This window comes from Trichosurus vulpecula, chromosome 8 (assembly GCF_011100635.1).
Source record: "Trichosurus vulpecula isolate mTriVul1 chromosome 8, mTriVul1.pri, whole genome shotgun sequence".
Classification (NCBI taxonomy): domain Eukaryota; kingdom Metazoa; phylum Chordata; class Mammalia; order Diprotodontia; family Phalangeridae; genus Trichosurus; species Trichosurus vulpecula.
This window is the reverse complement of record NC_050580.1, coordinates 36,929,517-36,950,922: the sequence shown is the minus strand read 5'-3', so window position 1 is coordinate 36,950,922 and position 21,406 is coordinate 36,929,517. Positions and strand designations below refer to the sequence as shown.

General features: G+C 46.9%; 1 protein-coding gene across 1 annotated transcript in view; it reads right to left on the bottom strand.

Annotated features, from left to right (window-relative positions):
• The window catches only part of ACSBG1 (acyl-CoA synthetase bubblegum family member 1), a 127,378-nt gene that overhangs the window by 36,483 nt on the left and 69,489 nt on the right, over positions 1–21,406 (bottom strand). Inside the window, exon 2 of the mRNA XM_036736471.1 lies at positions 8,300–8,400. Within this exon, the coding sequence (XP_036592366.1) occupies positions 8,300–8,400 (101 nt within the window). The remainder of the gene's footprint in view (positions 1–8,299; positions 8,401–21,406) is intronic.

The window sequence follows — 21,406 nt, the reverse complement described above, 5'->3', positions numbered from 1 at the left end:
GGCTGCCTTGATTGGTGCCACGTGTTGCTAGGGGACCCAGGGAAGCCAGGGGACAACCTGAGGGAATCCCTGAGGAGGTCACCTTATCCTCTGGCATCAGCACAAGGCCCGGATAAGGAGTGGCCCCAAGCGCAGCAGAAAGAAGGCTGAACTTGGTGTTCCTTCCAGTTCCAAAACTGATGATCCCACAAAGGCAAAATTTGCAGTCACTCTATTTGCAGAGCCCCCTCCTCTCCATAACTGCTCCACCTTTGTGACCCTAGGTGGTCCCACAAAGGCAAAATCTGCAGTCACTCCATTTGCAGAGCCCCCTCCTCTCTATAACTCCTCCACCTTTGTAATGCTCACTCTCTGGCTTGAGGACCCCAGTAATTTATAGGAGCTTACCTATTTGTCAGTCTTTGCTCTCCTTAAAAAGTGATAAAAAAAAATCTGTCTCCTCCACTGGGTACAAAGACCTCTTTTGTGAGGGGGTCATAATGGCTCCTCTGTGGCCTGGGCTTCCCTGGGACAGAACCCAGGGAGCTCAGCCATTTGGTTAGCTTGCCTTTCTAAGTGACGGCCATACCCCGGGAGCAGATCCTGTTCCCTGGGGAACAGTGACCCAGCCAGGCAACCCTCCCCTGACCCAGGGAACTCTGCCTTCTCCCCTCCCTGCACCCCAGCAAAAACCTGCTAACTACAATAACTGCCATTTTGACAGATCTTTCTTCACCACAACTTCAAGAGACCACGAATGCCAGCATTATCATTAGCCCTATTTTCCAGATAAGGAGACTGAGGGTCTGAAAAATGAGGTCACTTGCCCATAGTCACTCACCTAGTATATGGCAGGGCCAGGCTGCCTCTGTGAACCCAAAGGACAGTCCCAAAGGGAAGGAACAGGCTGAGGGTGGGGGCTGTGGATGGAGAAGCAAGAGGTCAATCTTGTACTCCCTGGTGGGGTCTACAATCTTGTCGGTAGGGAAGCTCTATAGTACATATGACAACCCTTCTTCCCCTGAGAGATTCTTGTCCTTCTCATTCCATGAATCCTCCATGTGGGGAACCATCTACTCAGAGCATAGGAAAGAGCACTGTCTCTAAAATCAAAGCCTCTGGGTTCAAATCTCATCTTTGATGTTTAGTGTACCAGTAACCTTGGGTGAGTCATTTCCCCATGCAAGCCCCAGTTTCCTCATCTGCGAAATGAGGAAGCTGGACTAGGTGGCTTCTGAGGGCTTGTCCAGTTTTAAATCTATGACACTATGAGCCTGTGAACAGTCTGTGGGTACCAATGCAGCACCTGGGTTTCCATCTGCTGGTCCTCACTTTTTAAAAGTTACTTCTTGAGCAAAAGTTCTCTTTGGTGTCACAGCAATCAGGAAATGGTTAAAGTGTTGTCCTTGAATATCATAGAATCTCACTGATCTAAAAGAAATGACACGTATCAGGGGTATAGAGAAGCATGAAAAGACTTACACCAACGGATACAAAATGAAGTAAGCAGAGCCAGGAAAACAATGGCTTCAAGGGCTGCTATGATGTAAATAGAACAACCACCACAAAATGATCAAAGCTGAATGTCACAAAGTTACAAAGAAGAAGCTTGGCCCCAGAGAGCTATGAGATGACACCTCCCCTACTCCTTTGCCTAAGTGAGCGGTCATGGGTGTGGAGCATTGCATAGAACATCAGACTTTTTTCAACGTGTTGGTCACTTTTGCTTAATTTTTTTCTGTTCTTCCTTTTTTTTGGAAAAAACTTTTTGTTATAGATGATAGTTCTCTAGAAATGAGGTAGAGGAGACATACAGAGTGAGTCATAAAATAAATTCTAAATGTAATAAAATTTATTAAGATAGAGAAAAATAATGCCCTGAGCACAAGCTGTCTTTACTAATGGGGGCAAACCTACTTATGCTAACCTTGGGCTTCTTCACAGCACTTTGCATTGATCATAATTGTTATCGTTAGAAGTTCATGGCCTACGACTTGAAACCACAGAACATCACCAGAAGAAAGTAAGTATTAGAAAAGCAGCTATTTGTGCCAAGGATCAGCTCACAATACTCAAATCCTGACAACATTTCCCAAACTCAATCCAGCCTGCTCTCATTCTCCCAGTCCATTCTGTCAACTTGACTCACATCCAGCCCATTGTCCTTCTCATCCACGGACTTGTCCAAGACTCACGTGTTTGATAGACCATTTGGATGCCCTGCTGTTCCCACTTCATACCCCAATCTAGACACTTGACATTCTTCATCCATTTTGTTTTTTTCTCATTTAGCTCATGAGGCCAAGCTCATAGGAGTGATTGTAGATCTGCAGAAGAGGCTTCTTTAATGTTATGGGCCTTAATGTAACTGGCCCAATGACATCTGCAAGCAAGGACATGTAGAGGACCTCTCCATCTATAGGAAATCCCTTCTCCATTTGGACTTTGGGGAAGGCCTGGTCAGGTCAACGACAGTAACTTACCCCTTTGGTAAATACATATCTCTCTATTTTATGTCCAGCTTCATGTTAATATGCAGAAGACTGTTGAATAAAATGATCTCTGGAGTTGCATGTATCAAGGAATCTTGTATGATCATAATATAGGCATGGGAGACAAGACTTTAAGGCTGTATTTTGTACTCTCAAGTTAACTTTTGTTTGTTTTTTGGAGGGGGGAAGGCAGGGTAATTGGGGTTAAGTGACTTGCCCAAGGTCACACAGCCAGTACATGTGTCAAGCATCTGAGATTGGATTTGAACTCAGGTCCTCCTGACTCCAGGGTTGGTGCCCTACTCACTGTGCCACCTAGTTGCCCCTCAAGTTAATTTTTTTAAAAAGCCAACCAATAATAAGGACAGGGAGATCTGGTATTCTCTACGTTTTCCAGTTACTTAGGAGGCCGTTGGGTGGGATGGATAGAGCCACGGGCCTGGAATCAAGAACTGAATTGAAATCTGGTCTCCGACAATGACTATTTGTGTGACTCTAGGTGAGTCACTTGACCTCTGCTTGCCCCAGTTTCCTCAAATGTAGAATGAGGAGAATAATAGCACCTGCCTCCCAGGTTGTTGTGAAGATAAAAACCATAATATTTGTAAAATAATTTGCACACCTTAAAATACTATATAAATGCTAGCTATTATTACTGGTGTGACTGCAAAAATCATAGGCTGCTAGATGTAGAGCTGAAAGGGATCTTGGAGGTGAGTGACTCCAACCCCTTCATTTTACAAAGGAGGAAACTGAGGCCCAGAGAAATGAGATGACTTGCCCAGAATCACATAGTTCGTGAATGACAAAGGCAGGATTCAAACTCAGGTCTTCTTAGCTCCAAGTCTGCCACACAATATCATTGGGAGCACCCACCTGGGACCTTCTGATGTTTTCAAGGGCTCCTTCCTCCAAGGTACCTTGTGTTTTCTTTGTGTACACACCTCCCTCTGGGTTCATCTGACCCCAGGACGGCCAACTGCTTTTCTCAGGATTCCAGGGAAAACTAGAGGGGTGTCACTCATGAGGCTCCAGTGATGGGCTCTGCATTGGTTGCTGGACTTCTTTCCAGCTCTTAACTAAGGGCATTTTCTAAGCAGGAATGGCAAGGATGTCTACTATAGAAACAATACCCCAAACTGGGGCACAATCTCTCAGTACCTATACAAGAGTCCTAGGGAGAGTGGATTCAGACTTTAAGTAAAATGGTAGGGAGGCATTTGCACAGGGAATCTGTGTGGCCAAAGAGGAGTTCATAGATCTTGGTTCCTAGAGGTCCTTGTCCTCCTTTGAAGCCCCTATGAGTTTTCTCTTAGGTGCAGCTCTCTGATGGACTCCCAGGGGTTTTGTCCTTGGCAAGTTCTGAAAAAAAGCTTTTTCTCAATGAGCCTCATTGATTTATAATGTTTCTCTTGGCTCCTGATGCAGACATTGCCCTCAGTCCCTAACAATGCTGATAGGGCATCCACATCTTCTAACCTGCAAAGTTCACCAGGTCATAACCTGGTCAATGCCATCACTGGACCCTCTCACACCTTTCCACAGGCAAACCCTTGGTCCTCAGCAGATCTTGCTATTTCTAGCTGGCTTCATTGTCTCACATTCATTCATCTCTCCAATAACATGGTCAGTGAGGAGCAGGAGAACAGAGAGGGAGATACTCTTTCTTTCCCCTAAGACATATTCTCTCTCAGGGACCTGGAACCGTCAGCTCCTGAATTTGCAGTCTCATCCAAACTAGTTTGTGGTTGGTATACATGGTCCCAAAGGCATGGCCGATTCTCAGTCCCAAGATGTTTCCCATGTAACCTCATCTACTTTCATTCAGTGACTACAAAGTTTCTGTGATTCTTTCAGATTGATTGGGGACTTACTTGTACCTAGTTTACTTTTGATTTTTTAATTAATTTAATCAATACTCAATACACATAATTTAATTAATAATTATTAAATATTTAATAATTTAATATAATTAATTTAATCAAGGCACATCAAGGACTGAAGGGTTGGGCCCAAATGGATCAGTCCTGACTCACCAATGATGAGAATAGCTTGTTACAAAAGCACAGGCAAATTTAGTTTGTTGTTGCCTTGTTTTTGTCCTTCTGCTTTTTCTCCCCCATAAACCTCCATGGTACCATTTGCCCTAGTGAGTTCTCACACCAAACCTTCTCAAGCTCCTTTCTTTCCTATTACTCGTCACTATTTTGTGATGCAATACTCCTCATAAGCGCCAATCAAATTCCTCTGAGAGGATTTACAAATTAGTTTATTCACTCAACTGATGTTTCCTTTGGAAGCCATATCTCCTGGTTTGGCAAGGGGACTAAAGTGGCTGCTGTCTGAGGCAAGTGACTTCTGTCCTCTTAACCAATGTGTGAATGTATTATCTGCTTAATTTAGAACTGTTCTGCCTTTGTGAATTTGAGCAGTCACTCTCCCTCTGTCTCTCAGGTCTTTCATCTCTAAAGATGGAGGTGCTAGTCTAGGTAACTTCTGAGATCCCCTCTGACCTTTCCCCACGTTTGTTTGGAAGCCCTCCTAGCTTAAGAAGCAGAGCACATGGGAATTGTAAGGACTACCCGAAGTCATCCAGTCCAATGGAGACAAAAATGGTGGTGATCAGAGTGCTGATAACTCCCTTCTAAATCCTTCAAGGTCCAGCTCAAGTGACACCACTGGGGAGCCTTCCCTGACCATCTCAGCCAATAATAAGACCCCCTAGTCACTAAGGGTCTGAATCACTCATGATCTTGTATTGTTCATGGATCCATCTCATCTCGGATAGGGAGAAAGGACTTCAGGGCAAACACAAAATCTGTCTTCAAGGTCTGCCATGTGGAAGAAGGAAAAGACTTTTCTGTTTGGCCCCAAACGGTGGCCCCAAGGAGCAGTGGGTGAAAGTTATGAAGAGGTAAACTGAGTCTGGATAGGAAGAAAAACATCCTCACAACAAGAGCTCCCCTAAACTACAATGGGCTGTTTCAGAAGGACAGTGAGCTCCCCATCACTGAAGGTCTTTAAGAAAGTGCTGTGAAAGTGTGCTGTAAGAGGAATTCCTTTTCAGGTTTTGGTCAGACTGGCCTTTAAAGTCCTTTCCTGCTCTGAATCTATGAGTCCATGAGCCTACCAAGAACTTTGCCTCCTATTTCCTCAATTCAGTTCCTTTAGGGCCTTGCCAGGTGAAAGCTAATCTAAATAAGGGTAATTGGAGTAATGTGTCACTGGGAAACAACAGTTTGATGATTTATCCCTCCCAGTTAATGTATTTTCATTGTGCCAGGGGCCTTGAAGAGATTCAAGTCTTTTTAGTCTGTCATGTATAGGCTCTGGAAATTCCAAGGGTAGGGATCAGCCTGATTCCTGGATCCTGATCACGAACCTTCAAACTCTCACCTCTCAAACCAGTTTGTTCTCGGGGGGCAGTCCCTCCCTTCATCTCCACCCTGGGAACTGGCAGAAGTTCAGAAGTGTAAGCTTGGAAATGGAGCTTCAGAGATTCCAAGGGTGATAAGCTGGCATGGCAGACCAGAATCGACTTTGCCAGGCCACAGGATGCCCCAGGGATACTACATAGCAAAGTGGGGAGCTAAGCTGGGCTCAGCCCTCCCAACCGCACCTACATACCATATTCTGAAACCCAAGCCAGGAGAAAATCCATTTGGACAAGAGGGAGTGAACCAAAATGCTGGTTCTTCTATCTCCTTCCACTCCCAAGACTTCGATCTTGCCAAGCCCTCCCCTATCCCAAAGACTCACTCATTCTCACTTTTCACTGATTTAGATGACAATTAACTATAAGGACCTGATCAAATCCGAAAGAAACTTCCAGAGGATTTCAAACAAGGGACTCACTCAATCCCTTCATTTTACAGATTTGGAAACTGAGGCCCAGAAAGATACAGTGACTTGCCCAGGGAGGGAAGGAAGGAACAAGCCATTATTAAGTGCCTACTATATGCTGGGCACTGTGCAAAGTGCATTACAGATATTATCTCTTTGGTTGCCACATCTTAGATGTCAAGTTGCAGATGAGAAATCCAAACTCAAGGTCTATGACTCTAAGCTTGGAGTTCTTCTCAGCCCCACCTTTACATGTATAACTCTATTTGAGCCTGGCTCTTCACCTGTCCTGTGTCATGGACCCTTTTGTCTGGTTATGGAAGGCTAATGGACCCTTCCTCTACATCAAACAAAATACAAAGGGAACCAATTATATTTAAATAAAATTCTCAAAATAAATTCTTCTAAAACCCAAGTTCAAGGGTCCCAGTCTAGGAATCCCAGTTATGGGCAATATCATACCACTGATCTCCCCTCTGAGCTCTAAACTCAGATTTGTGGCTACCTAAAGGATGCTTCCCCGATACCCTCCTAGGACCCAAATCTGGAGCAAGCACAGGGCCGATGGGGCCAGCAAACATCCACTGAACTTGAACTGTGGAGACCACCAAAGAAGCCAGGGGCGCCCAAACCAATTCCCCTGCTCATTTTGTATTTCATAGATCTGACTTTGGGGGAAAACTCAATGGGCAAGCGGGGAGGCTGCTTGAGTGTTTATGTTATTATCTCACTTTTCCTACTCTGCTTCACCAATCCTGCCCCAGGTTGGGCCATTCTAACTGGGGAGAGAGCCCATGATGGACCTGTTACACCCCTGCCCCAATTCACCCTCTCCAGACCCTTCATATCTTCCAACAATCAAATCAAAATGCCATTACTCCTGCAAAAGACATCTCAATCAACTATGCCCACCATCCCCAAGACTTCCCTGGCCAACATTCCCCTGCACATGTCTCGTCCCCCAATTAGAGTGGAATTTTCTCGAAGGCAAGGATTGGATCTCTTTTGTATTTGTAACCCCTCCCTGAGTCTGAACATCCAGGATATGATAAGCACTTACTAAATGTTTTTTTGTTCATTCATTAATTCACTCACTCATTCATTCATATAAATGTATGATTATTATATTTTTTCTTATTAAATTCAGCAGATGCTAACCCAGCATTTGCCTGCACAAGATGGAGAAGCATCATGGGTGAATGGAGAAGGGGCCTGCCTTAAAGTCCAGAAGACTTGGGTTCGAGCCCTGCCCAATCGCTTAGTGTCCCAGGCAAGCCTCCAAGATGCCAAGCTAGGGGCATATTCCCTACAGTGATAACATCACAGGTCCAGACTATAAGAACAATGCTCCAAGAACTACAAGAATTTGCATATAAATGATCCCCGCGTGAAACAGAACATGATCGGGGTGAAGAAGATATCCAGGCAAAATGTCATAAGAAATGTGAGAAAGGAAAAGTCCCTTTCAGCTGGGAGATCTGGAAGGCTTCATGGGAGAGTTGGCAGCTGAGTTGGGTCTCGAAGTGAGAGACGGAGCTCTAGGAGAAGTTATACCCAAAAGCACTAAGGCAGGTGAAGGCGGGCTGAGGGAAGTTAAGGGTCTGGGGTACAGTTTGGCTGGAACACAGAGTGTTCAAAGGGGAACAGTGGGCAATAAGACCAGGCAGGAAGACTGGAGAGGGATTGTGGGATGGCAGGCATGCCAGCCCTTCTTCAAGACTCTCTCCTCAGTCCTCCAAGATGCCACACTTTCTTGGTTCTCTTCCCCGCTTTCTGTACATGCTTCTTTCTCCTCATCTTAGGATCACAGAATCCTAGATTTAGCTTTACAGCCCCAGGGCCACAAAACTTCTTTCTACCAAGGGGGGAGTCAAACCCAGGACTTCTGGTCCCCTTGCCTAGTCCATCCTGCTGAGGACCTCAGCTTGGACATTTGCCCAGAGCTCAGAGTGGACAAAGTACAAAGTACCTCGATAGTCACTTACCTGCAGAGACTTCCTCCTTATCCTCTGCCCTCTCAAGGTACAGGTTATCCAAGGCATTGTTGAGGGACTCTTTGGAGAGATGCTGATGGTCAGGCAGGATGCTGGGCCCCCAAAAAGAGAGAGAAAGATCAAGTAAGAAACTACAGAGACAAAGGAATCTCTGGGATGTATCGCGGAAAGAGCCTTGGTCTGGGAGTCAGGAGACCTGAGTTCCGGTCCTCCCTTGGCCACAGACTCCTGCACCATGACCTTGGCTAAGTCCCTTCTCATCATGGCACCCCAATTTCCTTATCTATGAGGCTAGATGATGTGATAGGTCCTTTTCATCTCTGACATTCTCTGTTGTCCGGTCACCATTCTAATAGCCCTTTCAGCTCCAATATTCCATGCTCTAAGGTTTGAATTGACAAGTTCCCAAAAAGGACAACACCAAGATAGCTGGGCCCAAACCAACAAGCCTGCCATCTTACCCGCTTGTGCCCTCATTTCTGTCTCCTGCCTTCCCTGGCTCCCTTCACATCTCAACTAAAATCTCACCTTCTACAAGAAACCTATGCTGATCCCCCTGAATGCCGGTCCCTTCCCCTGGAGAGAATTTCAGATCTGTTTGTACACAGTTGTTTGCATGTTGTCTTTCCACTGGACTGTGGGCTCCCTGAGGGCAGGGTCTGTGTTCTTGCTTTTCTTTGCACCCCCAGTGCTTAGCATAGTTCCTGACACATAGTAAATGTTTAATAAATCCCTAGTGACTTAATTTGACTGTGTCTCTCTAACTGGCAAAACCCAATTTTGAAATAACCCCCATGGTATTTTCCACCCTATGTGAGCTTCATGGCTCTATTGCTCCATCTCAGACAAGGCCTGGGTGGGGGGTTTGGGGCAGGGCCCAGGCCAGGAGGAGGATAGGGAGAGGGCGAAAACCATCCTCCCCCAGTCACCATTCATTCCCTCCCTCCTCTAAGGCCATCCTGTTGGCCTATATCCCAAGACCCTGATTCCAAGACCCATCCGCCTCTCTCAGGGGTGACTGGAATAATAACCACTCTCATTTCTACTGCACTCAAATCCACAAAGCATTTCTCTCCCCTGCCCCTCATCCCCAACAACCGTGTAGAGGAGGAAACATGGGTTTAATTATATCCATTTCGTAGGTGAGAAAACGGAGACAAAGGGAAATCACTTAACCAAGGTCACATGACCCAGAAATGCCCAAACTGCGAATGAAACCCAGGCCTCTTGATGTCAAGCCCCACGGTCTTGGCACAAAGTCACACTGTCCTCTTGATGTTGAAGGTGGTGCTACAGACTGGAGTCCCTGGCTCTGTTTGGAAATGCTGTAGCAGAAACCTGCCAGGCCTTGGCATCTTAAATTCATGATCTACCTAGAGCTGGAAGGACCTGAGCCATCATCTGGTCCTTCCAGAAGGAAGGAGGAAAAGGGAAGTGACTAGCCCAAAGTCATCTAAGCAGGAAGTGGCCAAGCTAGGAACCAGCCCCAAGTGCTCTGACTCCAAAGCCAACCAGGACTCTTTCCAAAGTGCCTTCGGTCCCTGGCATTAACCAGGAGAACAGCTGGCCCAATCTCCAGGGCCACAAGGGGACTTTTCCAAGGGCAGGCAGGGTTGGCACCACAGTGGCACCATTCTGATAGAATATGAGTTCCCTGAAGGCAGAAAGTATTTCATTTTTGTCTTCATATCCCTAACACCTCCAGCAATGCCTGGCATGTGGTAGGCACTTAATAAATAATCATTGATTGATACCAGTCTCCTCTTTAGTTTCACCAGCAGCCATGAAGAGAAAGGCCTGCATGGGGGCCTGGGGCATGGGAAGAAGGGGTGCAGCATCCCGGTGGTACCATCTGGCTCAAGAATTCCTTGGCTTCCACCCTGGCCTCACAGTCACTCCATGATGAATCCTAATCTAGCCTATGCTAACTAAAGTGTCTGGCAGAATTTTTGGCTTCTGCACCTGCCTGATGCCTTCTTTGCCCCCTTACTCCATAGTCATTGACCTGGCAATGCTCTTGGATGACTTTGCCACTTCCACACCCCAGCCACCTAGGAGTACATGGGAGTGGTTTCCAGCCTCCTTTAGAATCACCCAAATGGTCCATATTGTCCCCTGTGGAAGCTTCAACATGTTCTCTGGGATAGCAAGGGATTCCACGGGGATGCTGATTCAGGTCCACTTAGAAGACATTCCATGGCTGAGAACACCCCCACCCTTGGTATGCTGTCTCCATCTTCTCAGCCCAGGTGAACTTCAAACCTCTGATGGAAGGGAAGACAAGGTCACTTACCATCCTTCATCCCCAAAGATGCACACCAAAGGGCCTATTGGTGCCTGGGGTTACTAGAGGCCCAGGGAAGAGAGCAGGCATCTAGCCTCAGGAACAGTCCAAAAGCATAATATTTTGGGGGCATCTAGCCAAACCCTTATTGGAGCTAGATTCTGTTCTAAAAAAACCAGGTCATCCGGAGACTTCTTGAAGACCTTTAGGAATGAGGAACTTTCTAGTGCCTGAGAGACTCCAAGGTGGGGATCGCTACCTCTTGTCAGTTTGGGATGATTCTCATTTTTATGAAGCTTTTTCTTATATGGAATTAAAATAGGCATTTGTTGGGAGGCCAAGGGGTAAAGCCTAACCCTTTCCCCACACAACAGCAACTCAACTACTTGAAGACATGTTTTCCCTGCTCCAAGAGAAACAGCCCCAGTGCCTTCCTTTGCAGGCTCTCAACCAACCTAGGCATCCTTCTTTCTGATGCCCACAAGACCAGACCAATCCACCGTCCCTTCCCTCTTCCAAAGGCTCACTGCGGGGAGAGGAGGGATTGTGGGCTGAGTTACCTTCTCTGAACATTCTGTCTTAATCCTTTCAGACGCAGTGGGTTCAAACTGAGCTTTCGAGCCTGTATAATCCCTCCTGGAGGAAGTCTGTTCAGAAACCTAAGATTAATTTTAAAGTGATACAAGTCAAAATGTTAGTGGGAAGGTGTAGGTAGGAGACAGAAGAGAAAGGGGGACATGGAAGTCAGGCCTGGGTCCTTGTGTTTATAAAACACTATTCCAGCTCTGGGACATAAACATCAAGATTTCCAGCCACCATCTAGGACCTGTCTCCAGCTACTGCAGCATCCCTATGGGTTCTTCCCTTCCCACCAGGAACATGGGCCTCAGGGTCAAGAGAGGGGAACAAAATACCTGACACCCTTCCAGGGTGAAGCAATCACAGGACTTCAATCATAAAGACCCTCAATTATCAGCCACCCTGGAGGACTCCCTCACTCTACTTTAGATGGCAGCCAGATGATCCATCCCCTCCCTAGACTTTGCCCAGGGTGTTTATACATTTCCCAGAACCAACAAGGCCAGACCTGAGGATCAAACCATCTTCTCCCACAAGGAAGGTGTCAAAATGTAATGGGAAGGGGACCAAATCCAGAGGCAAAAGGCCTAGGTTCTAAGCAGCAGGACTCTTCTGACTTCCATTTCTTGATTTGTAAAAGGAGGAAGGTGAGCTAGATGATCTCTGGGATCCCAGGCAGTGTTGACATCCAAGTTCTAGGGCCCCTCTAGCTCAGACATTCTAAGTTTTCACATTCTAAGTTTTAAGGTCCCCTTCAGCTTAGACAACCCATGATTCCACAATGAATACTTGGCTATAAGGAATGTTATATAAGGAAGAACCAATATTGATTCTTTCACTAGCTGTCATCTAGATCAAAAAGAGAAAAGCTTATAGGTGACTGCAATCTACTATTATCTGAGCTTGTACTAAAATGAATCTATATTTTTAAACCTTTTCCATCAATAAGTGTTGCTGGGGTATCTCACACAATAAAACCACAATAAGCCAATCATTTTTTAAATGTCTAAATGAGAACCAAACAAAATTGATCATTAGCTCTGGAGTTGGAAGAGGACATTAGAGTTCATCTGGGGTCATAGGTTTAAAGCTGGAAGGGACCTTAGAGTTCATCTAGCCCATTTTATAGATGGAAAAGCTAAGACCTGGATAGACATGTTGAGGGAAAATAACAAGCCCCTTAGCAGGACTGGTCATTTCCATCCCAATAGCAATTCATACTCTCAACATGCTTTTATATACATGTTATCCCCCTTTCAAGGGACTTTCTTGTGGTCCCCTGTTTTCCTCCCTTGCTCTGGAATAAGGGACCTGTCACTTCAGGTCAGGTTAAAATAGGGGTCTGGGGTCACTCTATTTTGGAATTTTCTCCATTCAGACAATGAGCAGCCCGGGCCAGTCAGGAAAGACCTAGCTCTGACCCTTGGCTCAGGCTTTCCAGGTTACTCCCAATAGACCCATATTCTGCTGGTCTCTTATTCCTTGTCCTCTCTGTCCTCATTCGGAGTCTGGAGAGGCTGGGCCTCCTACATCCTGGCTGATATTGTATGTCACAAGAGGCAGCTCATTTTCCTCAGGGTCCTGGGGGGATGAGCTAAAGCTGAGAAAAACAAATTTAAGCATTTGAAATGGAAGTCTTTTTAAAATGCATCATGCATTTCCTGAATTTCTTAAAGCAGAATTCAACCTGAGTTAGTCAATGGAATGAAAATGTTCAAGCCAGCAGGACCTTGAAGGCCCAAGGCCTTTGTTTGACAGCTGAGAAGGAGGTAGCCCAAGTTTATGGTTCATAAGTGAAGGGGATTCTGCCGACAGAGCCAGATAACACTACCCTGCATTTCTGTGGTGCAGGACCATCACAATAAATGCACCTTGGTTCTGAATTCTGGCTGGAAGAGCTGGAAGAGATGGGTGTGCATCTAAGGGAGGTGGCAAGGGACAGTGGGGAAAAAATGGGCTTTGGAGTCAGAGGGCCTGGGTTCAAATCCTACCACTGATGCTTACCACCTACGGTACCTGGGGTAATTCAACTCTCTGGGCTTCATTTTCCTCATCTGTAAATTGAGGGGGACAGCAACAAGATAGCCCTGAGGTTCCTTCTAGATCTACAATCCCAAGACATGGGCTTGAATCTCAGTTCAGCTATTTGCTGTGTGACCATGTCAAAATCACAGACTCTCTGGGCCTCTGATTTCTCTGCTCTAAGGTAAGGAGGTTGGGTTAAAGGACCCCTAATGTCCCTTTAAATCTTTGTTCTACTCTAGCTTCTTTTGACAGAGAAGGGGAGGTGAAATCACTTATTCATGGCAAAACCAGAATCCAAACCCAGCAGCCTGGCTCTGACTCCAAACCCAGAGATCTTTCTACTGGCCCGCCCAGCCTTCCATCATGCCTTCATCAATTGCTGACCTATAGATAAGCTTGCCTTGATACCAAAATACCACAGAATACTGGGGTTTTTGAGTATTCATGTCTATTTTTTTTCTTAAAATCATTTTTTCTGTCTTTCTGCTCAGTGAAAATGCTTCTTCCAACACCCTGTGCTATAGGTTATCAAACTAGGTGACTCAGCTTACTAGAAGTGTGTGCAAAGTAAGAGTCAACAGTCCTTCCATGAGGGATTTACCTCTAGGAATAAAGTACATCAGTCTTAGAGGATAGACTCTGTGATGTCCCATTGGCCGTTCAGAGGCTTTGTCTGCTTCCTTCCTGGTTCTTAGCACCTCTCAGAGAGAGCTCCAGCTGTCAAAGAAGGGAGTTCTTCCTTGGGGAAGTGCCACCACGCTATCCTAATTATTATTATTGTATTGCTACAAAAGGATCCTCTTCCTACATTAAAAGACTCGGGAAGTTGGCTGAGGTCCCTGAGACAATTGGCCACTTCCTCTGGTATTTCATCACTATTAGGTACACCAATAATAACCGTGAATATCACACTTAGCAGACAGTCTTGGGTACTGTTCTCTCCTGAGAAGTCCTGACAAGGACAGCTGCCGGTCTGCTCGCGGAGCCCCCAAACTCCTCCATCTCCCGGCAGGAACTGGGTTTGACTTAGAGGCCACTCCAGAGCCGGGTCACCAATTAACTGTGACATGGTCACTGGACACAGAGCAGATGCTTCACAAACATTTTTGCCATGGTGATTGGGGGCTGGGCAGCAATCCAGGGGGAGAGGAAGGATAGAAAGGACTTGTTTTCCCTTTTGTATAATCTATCCTACATCATCTAAGTTCTCAGGCTAAGTCTTTTCCTGCCTCCCTCCATTCCTCAGGCCAGACACCGTGTCACAGCGAACCTTGAGAAGCAGAATGTTCCTAGAGTAAGGAATTCAGTGGAGTAAAGGGCTCTGAATTCAGAACCACAGGACCCAGTTCCCAATCTGAGCTCTCTCACTAACCTGCGTGACATTGGGCTGACTCTTCTGTATCTTGGTTTCCCTATCTGTAAAGTGAGGGGCTCGCTTTAGATGCTCTCTAGGAGCCCAAGGCAGCTACGTGGAGCCTTGGCTGGACTTCACGTCAGGAAGACCTGCCTCAGACCCTTGCTAGCTGCGTGGTCTTAGACCAGTCAGCTGATAGTTTTCAGCCTTAATTTTCTCAACCACAAAACCCCTACCTCACAGCTTTGTTGTAAGGATTGAATAAGATAAAATACATGAAGCACTTTGTAAACCTTAAAGCCTTTATATGTGTTATCTATTACTGTGTTGTTGTTAGCAATATAGTAATGATAATAATGATACTACCTAAGGTCCTAAATCCCACGATCCCAAGTTCTGAGGCCGACTCCTATAAACACCTGGAAGAGCCGGAGCTTCTTTAATGCATGTGAGTCCCTTCCCCACCAGGGTGGCTTGAACCCTTCTCACTTCAGCAAATGCTCATCTGGAGCAGCTGAAGGTACAGGGAAAGGAGAGCTAGCTTTGAAGTCAGAGGGCCCTGGTTTCCAATCCTACATCTGTTACATAATATTTGGGTGACCCCGGACAGATAGGGTCACCAGGCCTCAGTTTCCCCATCTGAATAAAGAGCAGATCAGACCTGATGATTTCTGTGGCTCCTTCCAGGGCCAGCTAGCTCCAGGGTCCCATGATCCTGTGCTCTAGACTTGTGGTAATGAGCCTACTCCCTGAATTTAGGCTGTCCCTGGAAGGTAGACGAGCCTGGCCCATGGCTAGGCCAGGTCTCCAAGCCTTTCCAGCTTGGTGAAGACCTTCTGTTGACATAGCTTCTGAGAGCCCAGGTCATCTCTGCTGCACAGAGGCACCAGCTTTCACAAAAGCCACCCATTGTCCGCATTTAGAAAAAAAGAAAAGTCGTTGGTTACAGCCGGCCTTTAAGAGGCACTTACTTTAAAATCTGCAGTAAACCACACCTCTCTTATTTCATCTGACCCTCACAACCAGTGAGGTGTGAAGTGTGTGCATCATTATTATCAGCCCCATTTCTGAGATGAGGAAACTGAAGCTCAGAGACACGAAGCGGTTTGCCCAGGGTCATACAGCTGGGAGGTGTCTGAGTCCGGCCTTGAATGCCTCATCTAGTGCCCACTAGCTCTTGAAAGGCCCACCACCCCCAGGAAGGCTTCCCTGATTGTCCCGCAATATCACAGGCCAACAACTGATATCTGCCAGGGAGCTCACATAGGTCTTTTGGCGAGTGAGTGGATGAAGATGAAAAAGTCCCTTGGATAATACCAGGGGTGGATGGCAAAGGGACAAGAAAAAGAAACCTGAACCCAAGGATGTAGATAGGTCCCCAACTTAGGGGCCCAAGCTTGCCCCACGTCTTTGGGAGCAAGAATGCCAGGCAGGGGTCCGGCTGGGGGAAGGGGAGGGGAACCCATTCTCCGTGAGCAGGGAATGGGTCAGTCCATAGTCCTTACACTGTCCTCAGAATGGAGCGAGCTGACCTGAGCAGTAGGACCTCGGGCATCTTACCCCACCAATGGCTCCTTGCTCACCCCGGGGAGATGAGAACCAACTGCATCAGCCTGAGAGTGGCTGGGCTACCCCGAATGGTTCTGGAACAAAGATGGATGGAAGATGAGTCAGATCCCTCCTAGGCTTCACCCCTACCCTGAAAAAGGAGAAGGGTGGGGTACTTCCTTCTGCCTCTATCCCCACCTGTGGCTCTATTCTGGGCATGATTCATGGTCTTTCCCTGGCGCCATTGGTACCTGATTCCAATGCCTCCATGCTCTAACACATTCAGTCTAGGATAGCTTTGCACTCATACAGATCCAGCTGGGACCCTGCCTTGGTTGCCTCCCAAGCTCACCTTTGACCTAGTGGCTCCTGATGCTCTCTCTGTGATCCTGGAAAGCCACTCCCCATGCTAGGATACTCTAGATAAATTCCTGGGGCTCATAGCTATCTTAGCTCTGGTGCCCAGGGGGGTTTGGAGGTACCAACCAATATTTTTCCCCATTCCTTCTGGCCCCCTAGTAACCTCCTGAATGAATCACTGTATCAGGGCTGAGCCTTGGGAAAAAGTGTGAGATTTTCCAGCCTTATTTTCTATTTCCAAGATCAAAGCACACCCACATTCCAAGCACATCCACCCTATTCCCACCCTCAAGTCTGGAGCCTAGGGACATGCTTTTAATAAAATAAGTAAGAACCTGGCTTGAATAGCTATCCAGTGTGAGGGTACTGTTCCCTAGCCAAATCCCCCTGCCCCAGGGCAGTGACCCTATCAGTGTGTCTCAATTGCACTGGGTTCACCTACACCAGTCATTTTACACAATTGAGTCTCCCTGGCCTCTCCTTTAGTTCATAATCATAGATCTCAGTCACTTCTGCTAACAGCCCAATTCCTTTCTCCCATATCCCATACCTCAGGAAACCTCAATCATTCCCCCTCTTGGCCTCATCATTCCCAGTCATAGCCAAGGTTAACTCACAGCAGAGGGTGCACCCAGTCAGGTGTTTGCTGCTGGGCCTAAGTATCGGCTAACACGGGCCCCAAGAGCTCTTCCGTTTAACTAGGGCTCCTCCAGGCTCCTCAGGTGTTAATAGGTGAGGCCTTCTGCATCACCTGGGCACTAAATCTATGAATGTGGGAGTTGCCACAAGTGACAATGGGAGGGGAATATGAGCGGTGGGGTGTGGAAAGACCCACCCTTGTCTGGGCTGGATTGACTTTCCCCAAAGCAGGCCTGTTGGCTGCTGGGATGGGGGTGTGTCCCTCTGTGCTTAGCCCCGACCTCTATGACAGAAGTTCCAGCTGCGCACCTGAAGAGCTGCAGCAGGGCAGGCTGATTTTCTGCAAATGCCCAAAAGGATTTGGAAGAGGTAGAAGGGAGAGGAAAGGAAGTGGGGGGGGGGGGGGTGGGAAGAAGGCAGAATCGCTCCCAGGTGCAACAGGCTCGCCAGCCAGGGGGTGGAGGAGAAGCTGTGGGTGGGCCCCATTTCTGGCAGGATAGCCTGGGGACAAAGATGATGGACAGGCAGCTCAGTCTCCAGCTGAGAGGAGAGGGTTTGGGAGTCCTGGACGAACAGAGGCGCTTATGTGGAGGAGGGAAAGGGTCAGGCAAGCAAGCCATGATCCTGACAGAAACTTGGCAGTTTGGATAGGGGGAAAGGGCTAGCGGGAGAGGGTGTCTTTTGGGGAAAAGCCTGTTCTGAACTGCCCTGACAATGCAGCAGTTGGGATGAGCTGAAGTCTTCAGAGTCAGTCAGTCACCCCTGCCTCTTCCTACCCCACCTCCAGCTGTCCCTGGCCCCCCAGGAAAGGGCATAGAAACCCCAAAAGCCCGACCGGCCTTTTTAAATAGGGCCATTTCTCTGTAGACTGCCATGATACCCTTCCCAAAAGATGCATGGAGCCCCAAACTCCCTCCTAGATTCCTCGGGGACACAGCAACACAGTCCAAACCCTTTAGGCGAGCCTCCAAGGTGTTTATACACACCCAATAAAACTCAGGTGAGGGAAATGAGGCATCTTCATGGCGTCTTTTCTCATCATTCATTGCCCCTCTTCATCTCCTCCACCCTGCCCCCAGCCCCAGGCTCAAGCCTCACCTTCGGCTCAGAATCACAGAATCTCACATTTGGAAGGACCCTCAGCCATTCCCATTCAGCCTGTGTATATGAGCAGGAATCTTCTCTCTAATACCCCAGAGAAGCAGCCATCTAGCCTTTTTAAATACTTTCAGTGACAAGGACCTCATTTCCAGATCCAGGATGGTAGAGTATAAAGAATGCTAGAATCAGAGTTGGAGGAGATCCTGGCTCACATCCTGACTCTGATTCTTCTTAGCTCTGGGACCCTTATTATTAGGATCAATTACTCACAGGATTGATGAGGGTTTTTTTGGGGGGGGGGCAACATGTTAAAGTAGACCTGTGATTTCATTGGCATGGGGAGGGTCCAGTGGAGAACCCCTACAGTATGGATCAGCTCCTCTGAAATTCAGTCTTGGAGAATTGCCTCGGACCCTGGGATACAACCACGTCTTGCTGAGGATTACACAACCAGAGTGTTAGAGTGAGGCTGACTATCCCTCAACCTAAGCTGTTCTCTCCAAGCTACCAGTGAGCTCTTAATTGCCAAATCTAATGGTCTTTTCTCAATCCTGACCCTTTTTGGTCTGTCTGCTGCCTTTGACGATGCTGATCACCTCCTCCTGCCGATATTCTCCCCTATGGATTTTCATAACCCTCCTGCTCTCTCCTGATCCTCCTATTCATCTAGCTGATCGCCTTGGTTTCCTTCTCTGTTTCTCACTCTTACCTTGGGTGTCCCCCAAGGCTCTGGACTCTCTTCTCTTTCCTCTCTACATTTTGTCTCAATATTTTCCATGGGTTCAGTGATCATCTCAAGGTAAGTGATTCCTAGGGAAACGAAGGAATGGGAAGGGAACAAGCACGTATATAGCACCTACTATGTGTCAGGTATTGTGGTAAGTGCTTTTTGCAAATATTATCTCATTTGCTAATTCCCAGATCCATATATCCAGCCTAGTCTCTCTCCTGAGTCACAACCAAACATGTCCAGCTACCTCTTAGACATCCCAAATTGGATGTCTTACAGGCATCTCAAACTCAACATGTCCAAAACAAAACTTATTATCTTTCCCCCAAAACTTTCCCCTAATCTGAATTTCCCTATCACAACCATCCTCCCAATCACTTGGGCTCACACCTGGGTGCCATCTTTGACTCCTCCTTCACCCCACGTGTCACTGCCACATGGCCAAATCTTGCCACTTCTACCTTTGCAATTGCTTTTGGATGAGTCCTCTCTTCTCCACTCCCACAAGTGCACCTCCATGCAGGCCCTCATCACCTCAGGTCTGGACCATTGCTGAAGCCAGAGGGTTGATCTCCTTCCTTCAAGAGCCTCTCTCCCACAGGAATCCTTCACTCACATGCCAATGTGGCTTTTCTAAATCGAACCATGTCACCCCTACGCTCAAGATGCTCCCATGGCTCCCTATTACCTTTGGGATCAAAAGAAAATTCTCTGTTGAGTATTTAAAGCTCTTTATAAACCAGTTTCTTCCTACCTGTGTTCCCTCTGATATTACACAGCTTGTAAGCACATAGTTGTGTGAATGGTGTCTCTCCCATTAAGGTGTAAACTCCTTCGAATTAGGGACTCTTTTTGCCTTACTTTGTATCCCCAGCACTTACCCCAGTGCCTCCCACATAGTAAAGGCCTCATAAACTCATGTCATCTGACTGACTGGCCCTTCAGCTTTCTTTTACCTTGTTCCTCCAGTACTCAATAATCCAGCTGCCCTGGTGTTTTTTTGCTGTGCCTCAAACATGCCACCCAATTTCCCATCTCTGGGCTTTTGCCCTGGCTGTCTTGCATGCCTGGATTTGTCTGACCCTTCATCTTTACCTCTTAGTTTTCTGTGCTTCCTTCAAATCCCACCTCTTGTCTTTCCCAGGCCCTCCCAGCTGATAGAGCCTTCTCCTATGACCTTTCTTTACCTCAGGATATGTCTTGTTATGTATGAGTTGTCTCTCCCATTAGACTGTTAGCTCATTGAGGGCAGAGATACTGGCTTCCTGGATGTTTCCTGAACAAGATACCCCATCTCTTGGCTCCAGGCATTTTCTCTGGCAATCCTCCATGCCTGAAACACTCTCCTTCTCATCTCCACCTCCTGGCTTCCCAGGCTTCCTTCAAGTCCCAGCAAAAGTCTCATCTTCTATAGGAAGTCTTTCCCAACTCCTCTTAAGTCTTTCTACTATTAGTTATTTCCTATTTGCCCCATCTATAGCTTGTTTGCTTATCGTTTCTTCCACTAGACTGTGATCTCCATGGCCCTCTAGGTTCTCACATGCAGCCCTTTGACTGAATCCAAACTTCCCCACCCACGGATTAGACTTTGAGTCAAGAAGACCTGATTTAATAACACCTAAGACACTTACTAGACTCTGTGACTCTGTGACTTACTGTGACTCTGAGCAAGTCATTTAACCTCTGTGTACTTCAGCTTGGCCTCTAAGGCCTCCTCCAGCTCTAAATCTATGATCCTTTACTGAGCTTAGGCTGAGATGACAGAAAGAAAATGTCTGCAGTGTTACTACTCTCAGAGTTAGCCATACCTTAGACTGCTTGTGAACCCAGGAGAGAGAAACTTAAAAGGAAACGAGTCAGTAGCATTAAGAGTTAGAAGATGTTTGTCCAAGTAGCCTGATGTCAGCTTATGTTGTTGTCTTCTCCTGCCCATTCCATTTGGGGCCACTCTAACTGTTAGGCAGTTTTTTCTTCCATCAAGACCAAAGGCATCTTTCTATAATGCCCGTTCTTTTTTTGGTTGATGTTTCCTAGAGCTCTTGTGTGTGTTCTGGAAACAAAGGGCCTTTCCATACCCTTTGTGGGCTGATGCCCTTGAGAACTGGCCTAGAGTAAGTAGAAGCCTCTAAAAGCCACCAAGTATTCGGTGCACTCCCTCCCCAATCATCAGTAATTGGATGAGGCACAAGGAGGGATGGGCCCTCCCCAGGATGGCTTTGGGAAGGACAGGTAAGATCATGTCTCCTACATACTAATCATGAGGCCATAATTACATGTCAGCTAAGAGGCTCCCCCAGCAGAGGAAGCATCTCCAACCCTCCAATCCATTCCTAAGGAGCCAGGAAGAGGGACAGGTTTAGACAGGAAGTCATCTGGCCTCCCTCCCCTGTCCTATACAGTATAGCTTTGGAGTCTACCATATTCTCATGCGTACTCATTCGATCAATCAATGAGCATCATTGAGCACCTACTATGTGC